General features: G+C 40.2%; 1 protein-coding gene across 11 annotated transcripts in view; it reads left to right on the plus strand.

The window, feature by feature from the left end:
- Nucleotides 1–19580, plus strand: part of Dgki (diacylglycerol kinase iota) — a 441978-nt gene extending 422398 nt beyond the window's left edge. For 10 of the 11 annotated variants that reach the window (XM_019208591.2, XM_033764527.1, XM_033764526.1 and 7 more), the window contains 3 exons: nucleotides 7247–7283; nucleotides 8924–9023; nucleotides 12956–19580. In XM_019208591.2, coding sequence (XP_019064136.1) covers nucleotides 7247–7283; nucleotides 8924–9023; nucleotides 12956–13072 — 254 coding nt within the window. In that variant the 3' untranslated portion in view covers nucleotides 13073–19580. Of the gene's footprint in view, nucleotides 1–7246; nucleotides 7284–8923; nucleotides 9024–10771; nucleotides 10832–12955 lie in introns of all 11 variants that reach the window. The other variant, XM_033764520.1, reaches the window with a different exon arrangement.
- Nucleotides 19581–20341: the final 761 nt, after the last annotated feature.

A 20341-nucleotide genomic window follows, 5' to 3' on the forward strand; every position in this document is an offset into this window, starting at 1 on the left:
GGGGAGAGGAGAGGAAGGAAGGGAGGGAGGGAGGGAGGGTGGGAGAGTGGGTGTACCTGCTGGACCCAGAATGGAGTTCCTGGGAGACTTGATTGTTCATGCTGCCCTCAACTTCATTTTGCAGATTGTAAGCCCATTAGTTCTTCTATTGCCATCTTCTTGGTCACTTTCAGTCTTCTCACTAGTTTGCCATTTACCCAGTGAGAACAAGTGTTTATTCACAAACTTTAAATCATTTAGTGCCCTTTCTGGAATAAGGTGATATGCCAGTTATCCATTTAAGTGATGGCATAACCCAGGCTCCCTGCTCTTTACTTTTCTCAAATAAGCAATATTTCACCCACAGTTCTAGGATCCTCTCTGTAACACCCTTGAAGCTTCAATCTGTCTCTGTTTTGACAGAGGCTATATTTAAGATTGATTCTCTCAAACACTTTGGGCTTCTCAGTTCATTATTGGAAGGATCAGGACACCTGCACCTTTCTCTATAGTTGGTCTTTTATCCCAGGCATCTTTGTAGGTTGTTTAGGGTTTGGTATGTGTGGGGAGGAGAGTAGAACCTGCCAGATCTCCCAATGCTATCCAGGGAAGCAGTGCATCATCTTCACCGCACTCTCTTGGTTAAAACAAGTCATAAGACTGATCCAGACCATAGGGATCGGGAGGTAAACTCCTCTGCTTGATGGAAAGAGTGTCACATAATTCTCAGTTGTGTGTAATCTCCCCTCTCCTCTCACTCTTCATTCCTGCCCCTCAGTGTCCTGATTGTCTGACTCACTTAGAATGCCTTGGGGTTCTGCCTTTCTAGGGGTTGCCATATTTAGCAAATAAAATAAAAGATGAAAAAATGTTCTTTAAAGCATACGGATAGCACGTGCAATGTTTGAGACATACTTATACTAAAAACAAAAGCAAAAATAAAACACTTGGCTGAGTCTCCCAAGGGTTGTGAATGATGATGTCTGGGATAATATTCCTAAAACACCAGGGCTTGTCACTTTCCTTACTGCCTCTTTGTTCTCTGTAAGCCTTCTGTGAGTGCCTTTAATCTAAACTCACAGAGCTTGGAATGTCTCACCCCAAATGTAGATCAGTACACACATAGTTTGTTTTGCATCATATCCATCTGGTATGTTAGTCTCTTAGAGCTTTGATCAAAGCCTGACATTCCAATAGGAAATGAGTATTTTTTTTAATTGATCCTCTGTTTTTTTTTTTTTAACAAAGGATGAATCTTAATTCAACTCTCTTTACCAAAACTATAGGACACAAAGGAATCCTTTCCTTTTTTCAGGAAGGTGCGTATTTTTCCAGTGTTTGAGTTAGATTTTGTAAATTAATTGATTTGAGATTTATACTCATGGGAAATTGCTGTAAATTCCCAGTTATTGTCCCTTAACACACATGCACATGGTTCCCAAGATCTCAAAAAAAATTTTTTTTAATTTTATAATTTGATTCGTGTCTTTCTCCTGGCTTCAGATGACATACATCCTGAGAGCTGCTCCAACACCTCATTACAAAGATACCTTTACCAACAGTGACTCTGAGGAAGCGGTGGCTTCTGTCTTGGGTGCATAGCTGATGTTCTGTGTAGCCATCAGCGGGTATCTGCTGTCTGCATCCTTTCTCCTCTGATTGCCCCTCCCCTGGCTTCACAGGCCTTTTCACGGCTATTCAGGGTGAGGGGTGTGGACCTCAGTCAAGAGGATACCTCCTGAATAACAGTGAGCCCTAAGTCATCCTCCCGACAGTGATCAGCAGTGTAGTTTGCCTCTGAGGGCTCCTTGAAGCCAGCAATGGGCTGGGGGGGTGAGAGGTGTGCGGTGTGTTCTGAAAAGCCCTGGAAAACCCCCTGGGGACTGCTTCTCTTACACATACAGCACAGCATGCTGCTGTCCTTTATGAAAGCCTGGAATCTGGGCCTTTAGAAGGCTGAAAAGAGAAAGAAGGAGGAAGAGAGTGAATAATTCCAGAGACCAGGCAGAGGCCGAGGATGCAAGGATTCCAGCTGAGACCCCCCTCCCCAGTGGCTCCTGCTTTTCAACTCCTTTCAACCATCATTTTTACCCACTCCCCTCCCCTAGTTTACCCCTCGGAGAGACTTTTGTGTTGTTCTGTTCCTTTACCACCCTGCACATTTTGCTCTTTTGTTTTTATTCTCCCCACGCCTACCCCATTGCCCCCTACTGGTTTCCAGATAGAAATCTCACTCATGCATTTCCTTTTTTATTTGAATAGGTTATTTTGTCTGCCCTCTTTTTCTTTTGTCTTCAGTGCCCCCCCTCCCCGCCCACCCCGGCCTTGCTGCCTCTAGTTCCAGAGAGAACCGACCACTGCTGTCCTGCTGGGACAGGATGACAGTGCCCTTAGCATTCCCAGTGCCAGCTCTCCCCACATCTGTGCTGCCTTTGTCTCAGGCAGAGGAGGATTTGGAATGGTCTGCTGGCAGCGTCAGGGAAACTAATGGGAAATGAGGTCCCAGAGTGAGGCCATGGGGAGGTAAAGTGAACAGCAAAGGAACTTTGGACACATTGGTGTGGGGAGCACACTACAGGATGGTATGAAAGGCAAATCAAATGCAGTAGTAATGCAGTGTGGACGATGAGATCGCATCTGCAAGAGCTGAAGGGCCAAGGGAAGAGTCTGTGGACTGAGTCCTGGGCCACAAACATGCAGTTTGCAAAGCTTGAGTCCTGTTGTGGTGTTCATGCTCTCGTTTTGTAAGATCTGTGAGCTTGGCCTCCTTCCAGGTTCTCTGCAGTTGGCCTGAATACTGATGCATATGTCTCTTAATACACTTTTCTTTCCCTTGATTTTCAGACCATTTCTGATATTAGAGTCCTTTGCATTCATGTCTTTCAGTTATGGATCTTGCTCCAAGAAAAATATAATTTGGCCGAGATCCAAAATGTTTTTTTTTAAATGTCACTCTCATTAATTCATTTTTTAAAATGCCATTCTGTTCTAGGCACTATCAAGAAAAACAAGTTACAGAAATCATTATGGCTAACGTTTGTTACACTAGATGTTAAGTACATTCGCATGTTTAGTTTTTACAAACTGTAAATTATCTTATTTACATTGGACAGGTGGTGAAAACCCGAGTATGACAGAGTCTGATTACTTGCCCGAACTCCTGCACATAGACATGACATGGACTCTGCCGTTCATGTTCCCAATTACAACATGGAACACAAGCCACAAGGCAAAGTATCTGCCTGTGTCAATGCTAGGATCTGGGGACACCTGGCAGGGTTCTGGAAGAACACTGAGAATTTCAAGGAAAAAGTTGTCCCCACAGCCCTGATTGAGATTTTACAGTTGTTTCCTGCTATAGGTCAGCTGCAGGCACCGGTAGGATGGAATGTGAACATTTTAGCAAAACTTTGAAGACAAAGAGCCAAGATTTCCTTGTATATTTGGGCAACAAATGTGGTTCTCTGCTGACAATTCAATGATATTCCTCCAAATTCCTTAGAGAAGATGGCATAATAGCCACAGTTAGAATGTAGGTATATATAAAATAAGCCACAGACCAAAATAGTACCTGTTGATATCCACTGAATAATTCAATCTTTATTTTTTCTTGTATTTCTTTATTCTCCTTTCTTTTATAGGTGAGACTCAAATTAATTTTTCTTTGTCTCATGTGCTATTCTTTTGTATACATTTTACCTTCTAGAGAACTTTTATAGCCTTTAGCAGTGGTTTTTGTTTCCCTGGCCACATCCCACCCACCATCCCCAGATCTTAAGCCAAGCTCACTAATTAGCCCAGGCTACTGCTGAAACCCAGCTCTGGGCAAAGCAGTGCAGAGGAACCCAGGAGGGACCCATGGCCTTGTATTAGGACACAGCGGCATCCACTTCCCCTGTGCCTTCCAACGCAAACCCCATCTGACTACCGTGATACGTACCCAGGCCTTTGGAAGCAAGCTTTTAAAACAATGTGAAATGCACCTGTGCTGTCAGAAGCAGCTCCCCATTCCCATGTGGAATATGCTGTTCACCACCTTTCTCTCTTCATTGGCCTTTGACTCAGCTCTACTCACACTGTGCTGTCTTGATTGTCTGTGTTGATGAGAGGTAAAAGAAGGTTGGGATTAATCAAATCAATTGTCCAAGACATTTCCCATTCACTAGGCGGAAGTTTTGTAGATATTAGAGCTCAGTATCTTGCTCCAGAGTCACTGCCTGCTCCTCTTAGTTCTTCCAGCTACAAAGGCTGAAGGGAGAGCTGGGGAAACTGTGAGTGGCACAGGTGTGTCCAGATCATACTGACTCCGAGGTGGCTGCAGTTGTCATGATTCTGATCAGACACTGTGAGGGACAAGGTTCTTTCTTTTTCTTCTTCCTGTTCCCAAACCATGAAACTATTGCTCTTTTAACTCAGTTAAAATGCCAGGGCCCCGAAGTTCTTAGAAGTTTGAACCCCAGATGTCTCTGAACCCACCAAGGAGAAAGTTCAGAAAGCACCCAGTGGCAAGTTAGAACAAAGAAAAGGTTGAAACAAAGTCTCAGATGTATGCATAGCTGTGCAGTCACCAGCCATGATCTGCACATAGCTGCCCGCAAGACTTGGCTCTCCTGTCCATGGAATCCCTTCCAACACAAATGGCTTGAATGTTCACTGATGGTGACAAGAGCTCTTCAGAAGGACCAGTGGGCACTGTGAGCCTTCTGCTCCTGATCTTGTTAAGGGTGTTCTGACAACAAATGGACAGGCCTGGAGTGCTTGGTCTCAGGACGGGCAATTGAGGCAGTAACTGGCTTCCAGTGCAAGTGAACTACAGTGACCCTTCTACATTACTGACCTTCACTAGCTGACCGTTCAGGATTCTGACTTAGTATGAGTGGCTAAATTGTGCAGATAACAGTACATCATTACTCTCCAAACTTGAAGCAGTGCTACAGGATGCAGACACTGCTGTGAGCACATTATATGTACTGACTCTTAAAACAACAACAACCCTGTGAGATAAATACTACTAATCCAACTTTGCAGTCTAACAACAAGGGTTCTGAACAATGAAGTAATTTGCCCAAGATCCAACAGGAGGTAGAAGTAGGATTTTGAACTCAATGGGGCTCAATGAGGCTCATCTCCAGAAATCTCACCCCTAACTACAGCCAGATGCTGCTGTGTACTTGTGTGTGTGTATGCACTCGGTAGAAAGAAGACGGTAATTTGTGTTTGGGTCACAGAACTGAGGAACAAGACTGAGTTAAATATTTACTAGAAGATATATGCTATAGGATGCTCAAGAAACAATTTAAGGAGATCGGATACTCTTGAAAAGCAAATCCATAGTGCAGGATGAAACCAAATATCATGGAATTTCTGAAAAAGGATGGATTTCTTCCATCAAAGATGGTCTTTTTAAAGGACCTTGTCATCATCTGGGCTTTGAAGAATGGATTTAGGTGTGTACTTAGGAAAGTGAAGGTTGTTCTGGGAGTCAGAGATGAGAGTTGGAGACCAAACATTTAGAGCTGAGGAAGACTGAAAAACACCAGATAAATTGTTACCACTTTAGTTTATGGGAAGAAATAAAATGGAATCTTGGCCGTGAAGGAAGAGTAGTTCCAAGGGAAAGACTGTGAATGTCTTTAGATTCTTGCAAGCAGACAGCAGATATGGAAGCTTGGAAATTTGGACAATATAAGACCTTATATTTTCTTAGGAACAATTTCTGCATTCTAATAACATTCCAGGCAGAGACTCTTTAGGAATTCTATTTGTCACATAGGAAGAGAGATTGAGAGTGATGGCAAAAGAAGTGGAGGGGTGGGAGGGAGAGACAGAGACAGAGACAGAGAGAAATGGGAATGATATTGCAAGAGAAGATTCTTCAAATGAACAGCTGATGTGAAAACAAGGTAAAGACAGCAGAGTGAAGACTCTAGATGACCAGTAAGATGTTGAAGGTCTCATGACATCACAGTCATCTTCTTAGGTAATGACATTTGAGGTTAGAGAATTTCTTTGCCTTCTTCTTATGTTATGCATAGGAAGTTAATTTTCAACAGTAATGATCTCCACTGATACAGAGAGAAAATCTTAAGGATCATATTTCTAAACACTACGATGCTCAATGCCTACAACCAAGCCTGGAACTTCCAAGCATACTTACTCATTCATTCATGTAAGCCAACAGTAAAGTACCTTCCTGGCACGAGGCTCCATGCTAGGTACCAAAGAAGGGTAGTGGGGGCAGAGCATAACCCAAAACATCCAGAGGTTTGCTAGTATCTAGATGTAGAGATAAAGAAGTCAACAGATACTTTTAAAACAGTTTGAGAAGTGTCATGTTTAGTCATCTGATTGCCTTGGATGGTAACAATTTAGATAATGATATTACCCATTCAAGGATGAAAAATAATATATGAAGAGAGGAGTCATACAGGCAGGATGTTTAATGCACGATGAAGAGTGGGGCCATAGCAGACTTTATGGGGGGAAATTGTCTCAGCCTGAAAGGGGTAAGAAATTACAGGGAAGGGAGCAGTTGTCTGAAGGTGGAAGAGGACATTCTATGCAATACTACCAGAATGAATGAATTAATTTATAAACAAAACATCAAGAAAAGGAAAACTATGTTGTTGTATAGCATTTCTTCCTGGTCTCAGAAGGGAAATTTTAACTTCACCGTACTTGTGAAATAAAGTACTAGACAGGGTGATATGTACTGTGCTCTGTGGTTTTCACATTGTGCTGTGGAAAATCCCAGCTATACAACCTGCCGCTGAAGAATGAGAAATGGTGGCTGAATCCCATCTGCTTAGCTTTGGTCTCTTTATTAAGCCATTTATTTTTCTGTTATTCTATTCAAATTAATTTTATTTCTTCAATTTGCTTGAAAGCTTCTTCTGTTTTTCTGTTTGGTTTTTCTTTTTCTTTTTTTTTTTTTTTGGTACTGGGGTTTGAACTCTGGTCTTTGCGCTTGCAAGGCAGGCCACCGAACCACTGAGCTAAATTCCTGGCCCAGATTGAAAGCTTCTGAACAGCAGAGAACAGATTGTCTTTTGCATCTCCCATTCTGTGCATATTGATTCATAGTGATTTGGAGATGAGTGATCCATAGGTAGAGGAATCTTTTGTTTGTTTGTTTGTTTATTTTATTATCCTTATCACAAGGTACTCTTTTTAAATTAAGACACGTTGCTTCTGTGACTGTAGATTATTTGGTAATGGTTCATTTTGGGCTTACTGGTGATGGGTGTCTTACTTTTTTCTTGCTTAGGACCTTCCGAGTTATTGGATATGACAGACAGCGAAACGTGAGTGTTGCCTTTCATTACATCGTCTAGAATATTTCCCTCAGAACATTCTAGAAAGATCTAGTCTATACAGCATGTCAAGTAATTTTAATTTTATTGGTTATAAAGTTCACTTTCAACTGTCTTTATAGCTCTGCAGGGCTAATCCGCTGAATAACAAATTATATGATATAAAATGATGACAGACCCGGGATTTAGCTCAGTGGTTCCTCCACCTGCCTCACAAGCACAAGGACCTGAGTTCAATCCCTGGTACCAAATATACATAGTCTCACATGTATGCTTAATGTATGCTTAATGCTAGTCATGATTTAGTCTTCCTATGAGCAAGATCCTTTTACACTGGTGCATCTTAGACTGCTGAGAATTTTAAAGAAATACATTTCCCTTTACATACACTCACCGCATTCATTCTTTCTCATCTGCGGTCATTATGAACATGAAGGCCTGATGCCCTCGGGCATCCTTTGCTCTTAGTGTCATAGCTTGTGTGTTACTCAGAAATGGAGGAGATACTGTGTATGTCACCATTGGAGAACACAGTGCTCAAAGGACCTTCAGCTCTGGGAAGGTCCCTAAGTTGATAATGTTCGACTTTAAGTTCCTTTTTCCTCTGTCGACCATGTCGCTACCTTGCCACCCTCAGAAATAAGGAAAGGCCAAAGAGCTAACTCTGACAGCCATATAGGAACCACAGGAGAATTTCAGGGAAAATTGAAAAGGGATAAAAAGATATGTGGGGCTCAGAGGCACAAACTGGTGAGCAGATAATAGGCAGTGAGCAGAAGGAGGAATGGACAGAACAGAGGACCTGTGGAGACAGTACATGGAGGGGACATTGCCCTTCGCTCTGTAGAGTTGGTCCACATAAAGAATCTTCCATTGTCACAGGGGCAAGTGATTTCATCTCTTATCCAGTCTCCCTGCAAGGGTTACATTTGATTTTTCATAAAACACTTTAACATTAAGTTTATTTCTACTTTGGGGCTCAGAATGGGAATATTCTCTCTAGACTGCTTGTCAGGGATAGGGAAATGCATACTTTTCCTCATCTCCTTCTCACTGTGAGAGGCTGGCCTCCGTCCAGCTGCCCATTGGGAGGACTTGGGCTGTGAACTCTGGAAGAGTCTCCCAGAGCCTCCATGGTGTTCTGTGGGCACTCCCTCCTAGATCCCACAGCGAGTGTTGGCCTCCTTCTTTGCAGTTAAGTTCCTAGCAGATATTCTTCTCAAAGCCAGGTGGTGTCTACCAGGTTCTGTGAGGTGTGCGAGCTGGCAGTGGACCTGTGTACTGTGCTGAGTGTTTTTCATGCTTTGCACGAAGGGATGCACAAAGAGAATCATTTCAGTGTTTGGTGCAATCGCTGTATTTCATGGCACCCTTCAGTTTATCCAAATTCAAACAGTAGTAGTTTAAAAGCAACATCACTAGGCTTAATCAACCTGTGCTGAGGCTGGTTCGTTGATGAATAACTAAAGGTATACTTGGAATTTCCCTTGCCAGTCTCCCTAAAATGTACCCTGAGTACCCAGTTCGAAACAGGGTAGGATGAGTCCCCTCGCCGCCCCTACTGCTTCTACCCCCATGCCCGTCCTCACACCCTCTATGGACAGTTTCTTCTCATCTTCTCTTTGATTTAGGGGTGAGACAGCACTACACAAGGCTGCTTGCCAGCGGAACCGGGCCGTGTGCCAGCTTCTGGTGGATGCGGGAGCATCTCTGAGAAAGACAGACTCCAAGGTAACTGGCTGGGCGAGCACAAGCATCCTTCCCTGGGCAAGATCACAGGCCCCGCTGCCTTTGCTTGGCCCACAGCACAGGCATCCTTTCTTTGCTCATGGAAGTGCCTGAGGACCTGGAAAAAGGAGGAAAAAATAGTTGCTTCATTTAGAGAAACTGCAGTTTAAACGTATAAGCACAAAGGGAAGCACATAGAGCACTTGCCTATGGTGCTTTATAAAGTCCTGCATATGGGGCCTTGGGACCGTGGGGTTGTCTGCTAACACAGTGCATCTGGATATGAGATCTAGAGCCCTAGGAGAGGTGTCTGGACCGTGTTGAACGACATTGGCTTGTGACTGAGAAATCCCTTTGGGATCCCTCTTTCAGTACTGAATCCGATGTGCTTTAGAAATCTATGATTTATGAGGCTCCATATACAGATGCCAGAGTGATTTGACTTCTCAAATGGTCGGCCCTAGCTTCAAGATGGTTGTGATCTTAAATTTGCTGTACTTACATAGGTCTGTGTTTATCTTTTGTTTTTAAAAGGGGTTTTTCCCCCATTTGCTTCCTTGAATTAGTTCTGAAAAATTAACCCCAGAAATCCACAGTGTGGGAATTACTTTCACTGACTGTGCAAGAACAGAAACCTGAAGAAGGTTGAGTTTGTCCTTGGCCTTGCTTATTTAATATTCAGCCCGGTGGAGTGACTGGTCTCCTTTGGTGACAGAATCCTCCATTGCCCCAGCAGGATATACTGTGACAACATAGAAACAAGTTGGTTTTTATGTGTGGTTTACATAATGGGTTTTGTTGCCACACAGTGATACTTAGGGCCTATGGCTTGAAATGTCGTAACTTCCTTTGCAGCAAAAGTTACATAAATCAGGATCCAAAGTGTGTAGATGTCTTAAATAGGCAGTGAGGACAGAAGATGTTAGTGTGACATACATGCCGGCCTTGAAAGTACCCATAGGAAGGGGTATGGCCCTATTCAACTGAATAGTTAAGGAGAGCTGGTATTGGGCTGTGTAGGGGGTTAATTCAGTTTACAGAGGACACCCAAGAGAAAGGGTTGACAACAAAAGGAGGAGCTGGAATGTAGTAGAGTTGACCTAGGACTGAGCCTGGGAGAGGTGGGGAGACAGGAGATGGGGATTTTATACAGATGACCAACACTTTAGAGGCTTTTAATAAGCTCTAAAAGTTTCGGAGCACCCTGGGTAGACTCCAAGAGCCAACCACTCACTCAGATGTAGAGGCTTGCAGAGAAGAATTTTAATGTGTAGATGGGCTTTCATTAAACAGGCTCTGAGCAACTGAGGTTTAGAGTAAATGTCTGTGGCCATGACCTATCAGTATATAATTTAGAAGCCTAATCAATGACTTAGGTTCCATTAGACTCTTTTAAGTGATGAGACTCTGCCTGTGTGCAATGTTGTACATGGAAACTCTTGAGTCTGTAACACACATTGTAAAGTAGACCTCTCTCTCCTTCCTAAATGAGTTGTAATGCAGGGGTTCTCTGCTCTCTGGAAGCTCCTGTTCCTCCCTAGGCCTATCAGACACATTTGAGCTGTGTCCTGATCTGTCATGCTCCTGTCTAATTAGCTAAGTATATTACTGCATTCAGATGCTTGGATGTTGAACCTAATTGAGAAGCATGCATGTCACAGGCAGGATCAGTCCAGACCATGTTGGGTAGGGTGGGGCTGACTGGAGCTGCTGAGAGCACAACACAACAGCTGCCCTGTTCCTCCATCCAGCTCGGACAGTGAGAAGAAAGGGAGGCAACATAGGCAGTGGAAGGAACTACAAACTGGCTGGTGAGCAGGTCACCTCTTTTTCTCTGTCTCTGAATCAAGTAAATGGGCTCAAGTTTCTTTAAGATTTCTATTTTGTCTCATGTATGTGTGTAGTACTTTTTTGAAATTCCAAATGACTTTATTATTTTGTCGCTATGCATATAATGTGTTCTCACAGAGAAAGTCAGCAATATAGAAAAACATCTGGAAATCTTGCAGTCTAGAAATAAATACTATTAAACATTTTTTAATGATCATGCTTCACATGTAGAGATTTCTATTTTTTAAAACCAGGTGAAGTCATAGTTTATATGCTATTTATAACAAAAGTTTTCAATTAATATGTTCTAAAAATCTTTCCATATGAAGTAATATAGATGTGCCTCATTTTTGTTTAAAGATTCTTTAATGTTACCATTCTGTAATTTATTGTTAAGTTAAAGGTGAACTTCCAGATTACTCCTGGAATCTCGTTTGGATTTTTAAAAATAGAAACAACATCCTCAGAAATTTTTCTTTTTGAAGAAGAGTTTCTTAAAAATCAACTCAGGTCTACTCAAGACTACCTGTCTGAATGGTTTGAAGCCAGGAATATTAGCCTCAATATCATTGTGTTAAAGACAAGGGATTATCAAAACTGTAAAAAAGTTCGATAAAAATTATTATAGGAACCTTAAGATAGTGGTTAAATATTAAGTCCTGACTACATAAGTAAAAATTCAGGAAGTGTCCACAGACATTGTTGCTTTCCTTTTTCCCACCAGCTGAGATACCCCATTAGGCTTCTTGGAGATGGTTGAACACTTGAAATCAACAGCATACACTGGGATATCTGAGATAGAAACTAGGAAGTCACTGATAATTTTTTTTTAAATCCATGTGTACCTGAGGCTGTTCATTTGCTATAATAATTACACCTTAGAACATAACTTCATATCTATCTATCTATCTATATTATCTGAATACAAATTAGAAGTTTCAAGGGATGTTAAGTAATACCTGCAAGCATTTAAAATAATAGATATTCTCAATGGAAACAAAACTTTTGTGCATAGGAAGGGAGGGGGCTTTGGGAGGACTGGGATAAAATAAAATAAAAAATAAAAATAAAGAAGAATACACATTCTCCCTTCCATTACTGCTGACTTCTATTCACTGCTCTTCTTTTATTTATTTTTTGGTACCGGATTGAACTTGGGTCCTTGCACTTACAAGGCAGGCCGCGGAACCACTGAGCTAAATCCCGGGCCCAACTGCTCTTATTTTAAATATATCAAATTTATAGTAAAGATATATGTGTGTTTGTAGGTACAAATGTGCAAAAAGTATTATACTAAGCTATAAGAAATTATATGATAATTTAAAATATTGATGCACAAGATTTAATGACAAACTTATATTAAATGGAGAAGGTCATATAACAATGTGTAAACAAGGTATGATTTCATTTTTACAAAAATAATTATGTATAAGATAAAAATAGTTACTAAGTAGAAGGTTAACAGTGGGTTTTTTTAGTTTACTGGGATGATTGGGGATTTTTATTTTCTTATTTGTGCTTTTCTGCTTTCCTAAGATTTCCTTAATTAATATCCATGACACTATATTTAGAAATTAATTTTTTGAAGATTCATGTATTTTTTTAGTGATAAATTGGGGAGAATGTAATAGGAGACCTTGAAACCAACAAAGGAAACTTCTCAGATTACTGGCAACTAACCCTTCCTCACTTTGTGCTGGTCATTTCTCAGAGTTTAGTATGATAGAATTCTAAACTAGAAATGTGAATGCTTATTTCCGTAGTTTTCTTATCAGTTGTCTTCTCTTTCCCTTTCTTCTAAAAAAGATCTGGGTTCTAAAATTCACTGTGCCACTTTTGAAACTCTGTGCAGGAGTTTCAAGAGATGTGAATCCCACCTGTCTAAAATGATACTCTTTATCCCACCATTCTTATATGGTTGCTATAATGTTTGTTATAAAAATAAAATAGATTTGAAAATAACTTGTAAATTTTGGAAAATCAAACATGGGGGACCCTCATTAGTGAGTAGTCTGGGTACCTCTGCTTCTGTGAGAATAGGAGTTGAATGTATATTATCTCACTCCAAATATGTGTGTCTCTTTCCTTTTCACTGTTACGAACAGGGTAAGACACCGCAAGAAAGAGCACAGCAGGCTGGGGACCCAGACTTGGCTGCTTACCTAGAAAGCTGCCAGAACTATAAGGTCATCGGCCATGAGGACCTGGAGACTGCTGTGTGACCCTGGTAGATGGACAGAGCAAACATGAGCAAGCATATCACCTGCGCCCTCCCGGCCACTGGGCAGCTCCTGAGGATGAAGTTGATGGAATCCATATGTCTCTCTTCTGCAAGAATCTCTGAGACCATGCCACCAGTTTTTAAGGGCTACCAGGATGTACAACAGAACATGATAGCCCATTGAGAAGGAGGCAGGCTACCTGGAGATTTGTGGAGTACAAGTTCCACAAAATTTGATCATTATTGCTTCCAGCAAGTAGCATGAACTTTTGTGTTCACCCGTATAATTTATTTTAAAGATTCAAAGGATGTTTGTATAAATGGCACTGTTCCCTCCTCCCCTTACGCATCCATCTTTCTCCTTTACCACACAATTCTACTGTAATTACTCATCAACCTAGAATTTATGACATTATCTCTTCTTTTTACATTCAGTCTTTGAAGACCACAAGATTGTCTGATGGTCTTTTAAAACCCTCTGGATGTCCTGCAGAAATATAATTGTAAAACTATTTCCAAGACTAAATAGAACAAGACCACTCAGTGACTCTTTGCATGTCCTGCCCCCACCCCCCCACCCCTGTTTTATTATGCAGGAGCTGGGAAGTGCCTCACAGCTAATGTCAACTGTGTGTTCTATCTCTGAGGTCTCGTGAGGTGGCATGGGAGCTGTGCTTGGAGGTACCTCGGAGAGGTTACCCAAGGTTGGCCCAGACAGCCGGGCCATTTCTGAGAGCCATGCAGGACCAGTTCAGCTTGGGCTGTTTGTACAGCTCTGTACTGCCTATGTGTAGCCATCTTTGCCTTTTGCTGCAATAGAGATGAGCAAAGGATTAGACAAAGGCCCATAGCTAGTCCACTCAGTTTTAAGTGCTGTTTAAATTATAGGGCAGAAGCCTGTGTGGAAACTGTGGTTACAGGAAGTGAAGCACTCTGATGAGATTTATATCTAGTCTTGTTGAATGATAATAGAAAGAAGGCTAATCAATTCTGGGGGGGAAAACAGCAAAAGCAAAAGTAGCAGCATATGTTAAGATAATACACTTGCCAAGAAGCAGTTGGAATTTTACACAGAAGCTAATAACCATAGACTCTTGGTTATCACGCTGAGTCTTCATTGTGGGTCTTCCTTCAGATTTTTGGTTTTCATTATCTCAAAGATTGTTGGACCCAATGACCAAGTCCTGTTTAATGAATCCCACTGCCAGATATTCAGGTTACCTGGCTCTTTTTAATGGGCGCTGTACCTATTGCTTTTCAGCTTCTAGGGTCATGTCTGATAACTCCATTTTCCATGGAGGGGCTAGTCTAATATATTCCTTTCTTGACTTTGTTTTTCCCTATCAGAAATTTCTTACTGCAAACAATATAAAAGTCTAACCAGCAATCTCTTGTCTGGTTAGTGGACTGGCACTGTCTAATCATGCCATGGATCTGATGGTACTTGGTAAGAACTAAAATATGAGGAGGAAAAATATTCTTTTCGTCCTAATATTGATTGAGTATAAAACGAAAATAAAAGTGAGTTTCTAAGGGTTTTGCTTTTTGGCTAAATCTGATGTCTCCTGAGCTTCCTTCTATTTTGCTCTTGGACACAGCAAAATCATTTCCCTATTTTTTTCTGCATGTGGCCGTATATGATAATTTCTCTACATTTAATTTAAAGGCCCACTAGTGACAACACTGTTTATCTGAATCACATGTCGGTTGCACATCATAATTTTGAAAGTGCAGATATGATACACTATGTTAAGTTGGAACAGCTTTTCAGGGGATGGGGTTTTATGATGACAGCCTCTCCATAGTTGCTTTAAACTCAAGTCGTTGGCATCATTTCCAGCTGTGGGAGAAGCAGCTGGTTATGAGTCATCTGTTGCCATATATCAGTTGCAGGACTGGAACTCTTTGTTAGATTTTACAGTGAGGGAATGAGAGAGTGCAGTAGATTGTTTCCAGAAGCTGGGAAAATATATAGTCCAGGAAAATTTAATCTCTGGGATTCTGCTAGGAGTTTTTTAGTTGGTGGGACTGTCAAGGAAATATTGTGATGACAGGAATGTAATATGATCCTTAGAGCAGACTGGAATCTGGCTCTGAATGGGGCCTCCTAGCCTCTGGATTGAGCCAAACACTTGGCCTAGCAGTCAGTTACTCACTGCCACTGCTGGGACAAGGAACTCTGGTTTCACTAATGACTGTGTTGCATTTCTCTGTGAATGCTTCACAGTAACCAGAGGGAAAATTTGGAGTAGAGGTGGCTGTGTGCCAGTGTATAACTACTGAAACAGTCCTGGTGCATCTGAAAATGGTTCAAGAAAAGGGAAGAGAGCAATTAGAGTCCGTACATTATTGATGGATAACAATACATGATCTATCTCTTTGGAAGAGCAAACACCTGCAGGACAGACTGACGCTTTTCAGAATGGAAGGGAGGGAGGGGGGGAGGAAGAAAAGAGAAAAGAGCACAGAACAGCCACATATTTAATGTTGTCAGCATCAAATCTACCTCCTGTAGCATTTTTAATTGGTTGCTCTGTGTGACAGCACTGGGCTTCAGAAAGAGCCAAGACCATAGGTCAAGGAGTTTCCATTTCAGTTTAGGTAGATTGTATCCCCTTTGGTAGGCTATCAAGAGATAAAAAAGCCAATGCTCTGCTCCTGGTCAAAAACTCACATAACTTTAACAGGCACAGACATCTGCACCTGTAGAAAAATCATTTTCCCAAAGCCGGCTGGGACATTGTGGCCCGAAGCGGCAGCCTTGCTGGTACTCCTGAGTGTGGTCTTTCCGGCTGCAGCAGTGCCTGCTTTGGAGATTCCACTTTTGCATCAGGCTAATACAGGGATGGAAGCTGAAGAGTTATTAGAAGATAACATTCTATATAACCTTAAAGATATCCATAATTGCAAGCATAAATTCTGCTATTCCACTATTGATGAAATAGAACATAATCACTGTGGATTTATCACATTTGAGGACTCAAAGAACAGGAGAAGATTAATAAGCAAAGAAGGAACTAAACACAGCTGGAAATTTTACTTTGAGACTTCTGGTTACCTTTATAGAGATAATGACTGAAAACCAGGGCAAGTTCTGAGACAGACTGAGACTGACAAAAGTAACAACTACTGGAAAACCTGAGATGCCCCACTGCTTCACCTCTGTCCCAGTGGCTCCTGTGCAGAACTGTGTTATGTGACATTCAACAGGTAGTTCGTTTTCATCTGGATGTAGCAACAGACCTTTCACCGGAAGAATCTCGTTTGCTAGAATCTTAATTACCTTAGCAAGTGTGGGGCAGCCATTTCGTTTCTTTATGTTGTCAATTTACTAACGATATTTAGAATTTTTTTAGTTATGAAACAAGCACAGGCCTTTTACAAAAGGTTCTAATGCCACAGATGAGTACCACCTGCAACAGCACAGCACCCTTTTGGGCTGGTGTCTTTTCTCAGTCCTTAGAGATAAATGCTATTAACACTGATAAACATGGTTGTTTGTATGTTGTGTTAGAAATACACCATTCATACTCATGTGTGCATGTAGATGTGTATACATACATATTCACACATTCATATATAGAAATATATTTATTTGTATACATATGTGTATATATACTGCATATATATTGCATAGGTTTAAAAAAGAAAAACATCTTAGAAGCATGCTTATCATCTATGTATGTTTAGTTAGCCCCAGCAAAACTAGGTATGGTAACAATTTTCATTTGAGTTTTGATTCCACCATCACTAAATTTCATTTTATCACTGCATTGCTACCACAGGACATTTGTGGTAGCCTGTGTCATAAAATCCATGACCAAGAGTCTTGTCCTTGTGTATGTTGCATTTCTCGATGCATGAAACCTACCTTTGCTGTAAGATTGGTCCATCCTGCTTTTGGTTCTCAAGTAGAAAAAAGAGAGTTCTTTCCTCTGTGACTTTCAGACCACTCAGTAGGTTGTCTAATGATAACTGATGAGGACAAGCTACTGTAGGGAAGGGGCGTTATGTGGATACGGTCTGGAGTCTGGGTGGCCATCAGTCATCTCTTGTTACACTAATTTCTAGCTATGATGACAGTCCTCTTCTTGGATGAATCCTGCTAATATTTTAGTAATTGTGTCCTACAACTGCCAAGATCTTCTTTAGATATTATGATCGAAATGAATCACAATGACATTTCTCCCTGGAGCAACTGTCCATGTTGCCCAAAAGACAAGCAAGTGCATTGCCACTGATTTGGTCATCTTATGGGTGAATAACAAGCTTGGTTCTGAGAAGTAATCTAGGAGGTTTAGCACATTTCTGTCCTAATTACATAAGAGGTGACCATCATCTGGTGATATAAGCAATATGCCCCCTTGACATTACCTGTATGACTGCTTCTATATGTACCATATCATGAGGGCTTCTGTGGATTTTAGGCCATCTTTCCACAGTTTAATGAGAAACAGAAAAAAGAAAAAAATAAATAAGCAGGGACTAGTAAGTAGTACCCTGGACAACTTACTCTCTCATGACATTGAGAGTCATTAAAGTGGTCCCAAAAAGAAAGCAGAAAAATATAATTATTAGGCTATGAAAAAAAATAATTTAGACTAGAAATTTGAATTTGGGAGATGTCTCGATAAATCCCAGAGTATGTTTATACATGCCTGCAGTCAGTGTGCATGCAATCATATGTTCATGAAATGATCATAATTGCATGTAATTTATCATTTTGGGTACAAGGGATCAAACTCGGGTCCTTGCGCTTGCGAAGCTGGTGCTGGAACCACTGAGCTAAATCCCCAGCCCCTGTAATTAATCATTTTTAATAAAATATTTGTCACTGTGATACAGCCACCATTCTAAGGGCATAACAATGAATGCAATAGACAAAACTCTTGATTTCAACAAACAAGCCATCAAGTAAGCATGACAAATTCCAATGAGACAAGATCTGTGCATGAGAACTCCACAATCTACTGGAAGTACAACTAATGTGTTGTATTTGTTACTCATTGGTCAGCACTATTTTAGTTCTATGAAAACAACTTCAACAGGTCAAGAAATAATGATATTTTGCATTTTGGTTTTGTTGGTGTTGGTAATGTGCTTAATAATGTATTTGAAATGAAGACTTTAAAATGAGACTTTGAAGCACTACTAGAGTAAGTTCTAAGACTCATTTATCACAGATCTCAAGGACAAAACTAGAGATGATGAGCAGAGTTTGAAGTGAGTTTGGATTAAATATAAAAATGAAGTATAAATTGCCACAGAGTGCAGTGAGACTCCTTATAATCTCATAAATTATTAGCTCATGGGAGCATCTAAGGAGAGGATACAAGACCATTTTTAGTGTGTTTTTATTAGCGAAGTGTGATCTCAGGGGGCTGAAATTAGATCTCTTGTTTTCTTTAAATTTTATTTTTAAAATTCCTTTGTTGAATTGCAGGATTTCATTTTAGAAAATAATAAAACCCTTGATTTAAAAAAAATCTTTAGAACATTATTTTATACACAAGAAGCTGTAAAATCTTAGAAGGAGTGTCCCTTTCTTATCATTTAATTATTTTAAAACCACCTGAGCGTGAATTTAGTAGCTAGCAAAATAAAAACATATAAATAGGTTAACTTAATTCGAAATAATTCTGGAAGTGTTATGGATTTTGACGAATATTCATAGACATTTTCAAGTAAAATCCTATTAGAAATCTGTCCAAGATGAAAAAGTGCTATGATTTGTAATTTACTAGAGTTCAGTACAGTCTCAAAAAATCACAGAAGAAATTTCTAACTACAAGATGAAGATCTTTAGAAACTAAGCCTATGTACATAAAATACAGTAATGGGAAATACTCTGGCTTCTGCTACCAGTTTGGTAATACAAGGAAAGACCTAACCATGGAAGTGGCAAAATACTGTATCAGTCTTTCTCCCATCTTCAAAAATTCCAACGTCTACAGCCAAATGACATCTGAAATGAAAGCCTTTGGTAGCAGCCTCTATAGAAACTATCTTGTTTCTCAATCCTTTACTGAAGCATACAGATAACTTTCAATATAAAGTATTTATTCTTCAATATAAAGTATATAAAATATAGCTTAAACAACCAAAATCTATACTGTTTATTAACAATCTCTATAATATTAGTTGGTATTTCAAAGCATTTTTTACATTTTTGAGCTTTGATACAACCCCATAAAGTGCACACTATAGTCAATGCCTTCTAAATGAATTAACTGAATCTCAGAGCCCTGAATTCAACTTGTGTAGTCACATAGCAGGGGACAAAACTGCAGTTAAAACTGAGGCCTTTGGAAATTATAGACCAACATGCCTAAAATAGGTGTCGTCTAGGTAAATAATTTCCACCATTGCTTATATTTATTTATTTTTCTCATTGAGTCCCATAGCAACAGTGGTTTAGAACTGAGAGAGAACATGAAATAAAAGAACTCAAGAATTTTTATTTTCAGTAGGGGATTTAGCTCAGTGGTTCCGCCGCCTGCCTCGCAAGGACAAGGACCCGAGTTCTATCCCTGGTACAAAAAACAAAACAAAACAAAACAAAAACCCAAAACATTTTATTTTCAGAAAGAAGCTTACCAACTTAGATAGATATATTTCAAGGGCAGAAAGGCCAAGGTTTGGAAGCTGTTGTAGATATCATGAGAAGAAATTAACACTGAGGTTTTAGTGGCTCTTCTGCATAATTTATGACTGTCAACATTTAAAAGCTATGACTACTGTTTTCCCACCTTGGAAAGGCATTGGAATGATATTATTTAGTAATGTTGCACAGAAGATTTTGAGGAAGTCCTGCTGTTCCACACTATTACTGTCCTGGGGTGGATACACAAGGGAAGTTTATCATACAGTCACATAAGTAGAGCTCTAAATCACTTATGGGAAGTGATGTTGTATTGAAGTTAAAAGAACAGACAATATTCTCCCATTCTAAATCTCATATTTTATCAGGTGAACATGTAGAACATGTAGTAGATTGGTGAACATGTAGAAGAAGGTGCTTGGTGTGGAAAAAAGATAAGATTGTAAGACTGAAGACAGAAGGTTAATCAGCACTATTAGATTCAAGTGCTACAGAGCAGATGATTTGTGCAATAAAAAATGACAACAGAAGAACAGACATTAAAATTAGGTAAAATAATCTACATTATTACATAAGAATTAATTTTTTTCCTAAACATCGCATCAAGAAAAATTGGCCTTCCTCGAAAAGGGTATGCTTACCATTGCTAGATTTTTTCTAATATATATA

The sequence above is a fragment of the Fukomys damarensis genome, unplaced genomic scaffold (assembly GCF_012274545.1).
Source record: "Fukomys damarensis isolate Sample0158 unplaced genomic scaffold, DMR_v1.0_HiC HiC_scaffold_16, whole genome shotgun sequence".
Lineage (NCBI taxonomy): Eukaryota > Metazoa > Chordata > Mammalia > Rodentia > Bathyergidae > Fukomys > Fukomys damarensis.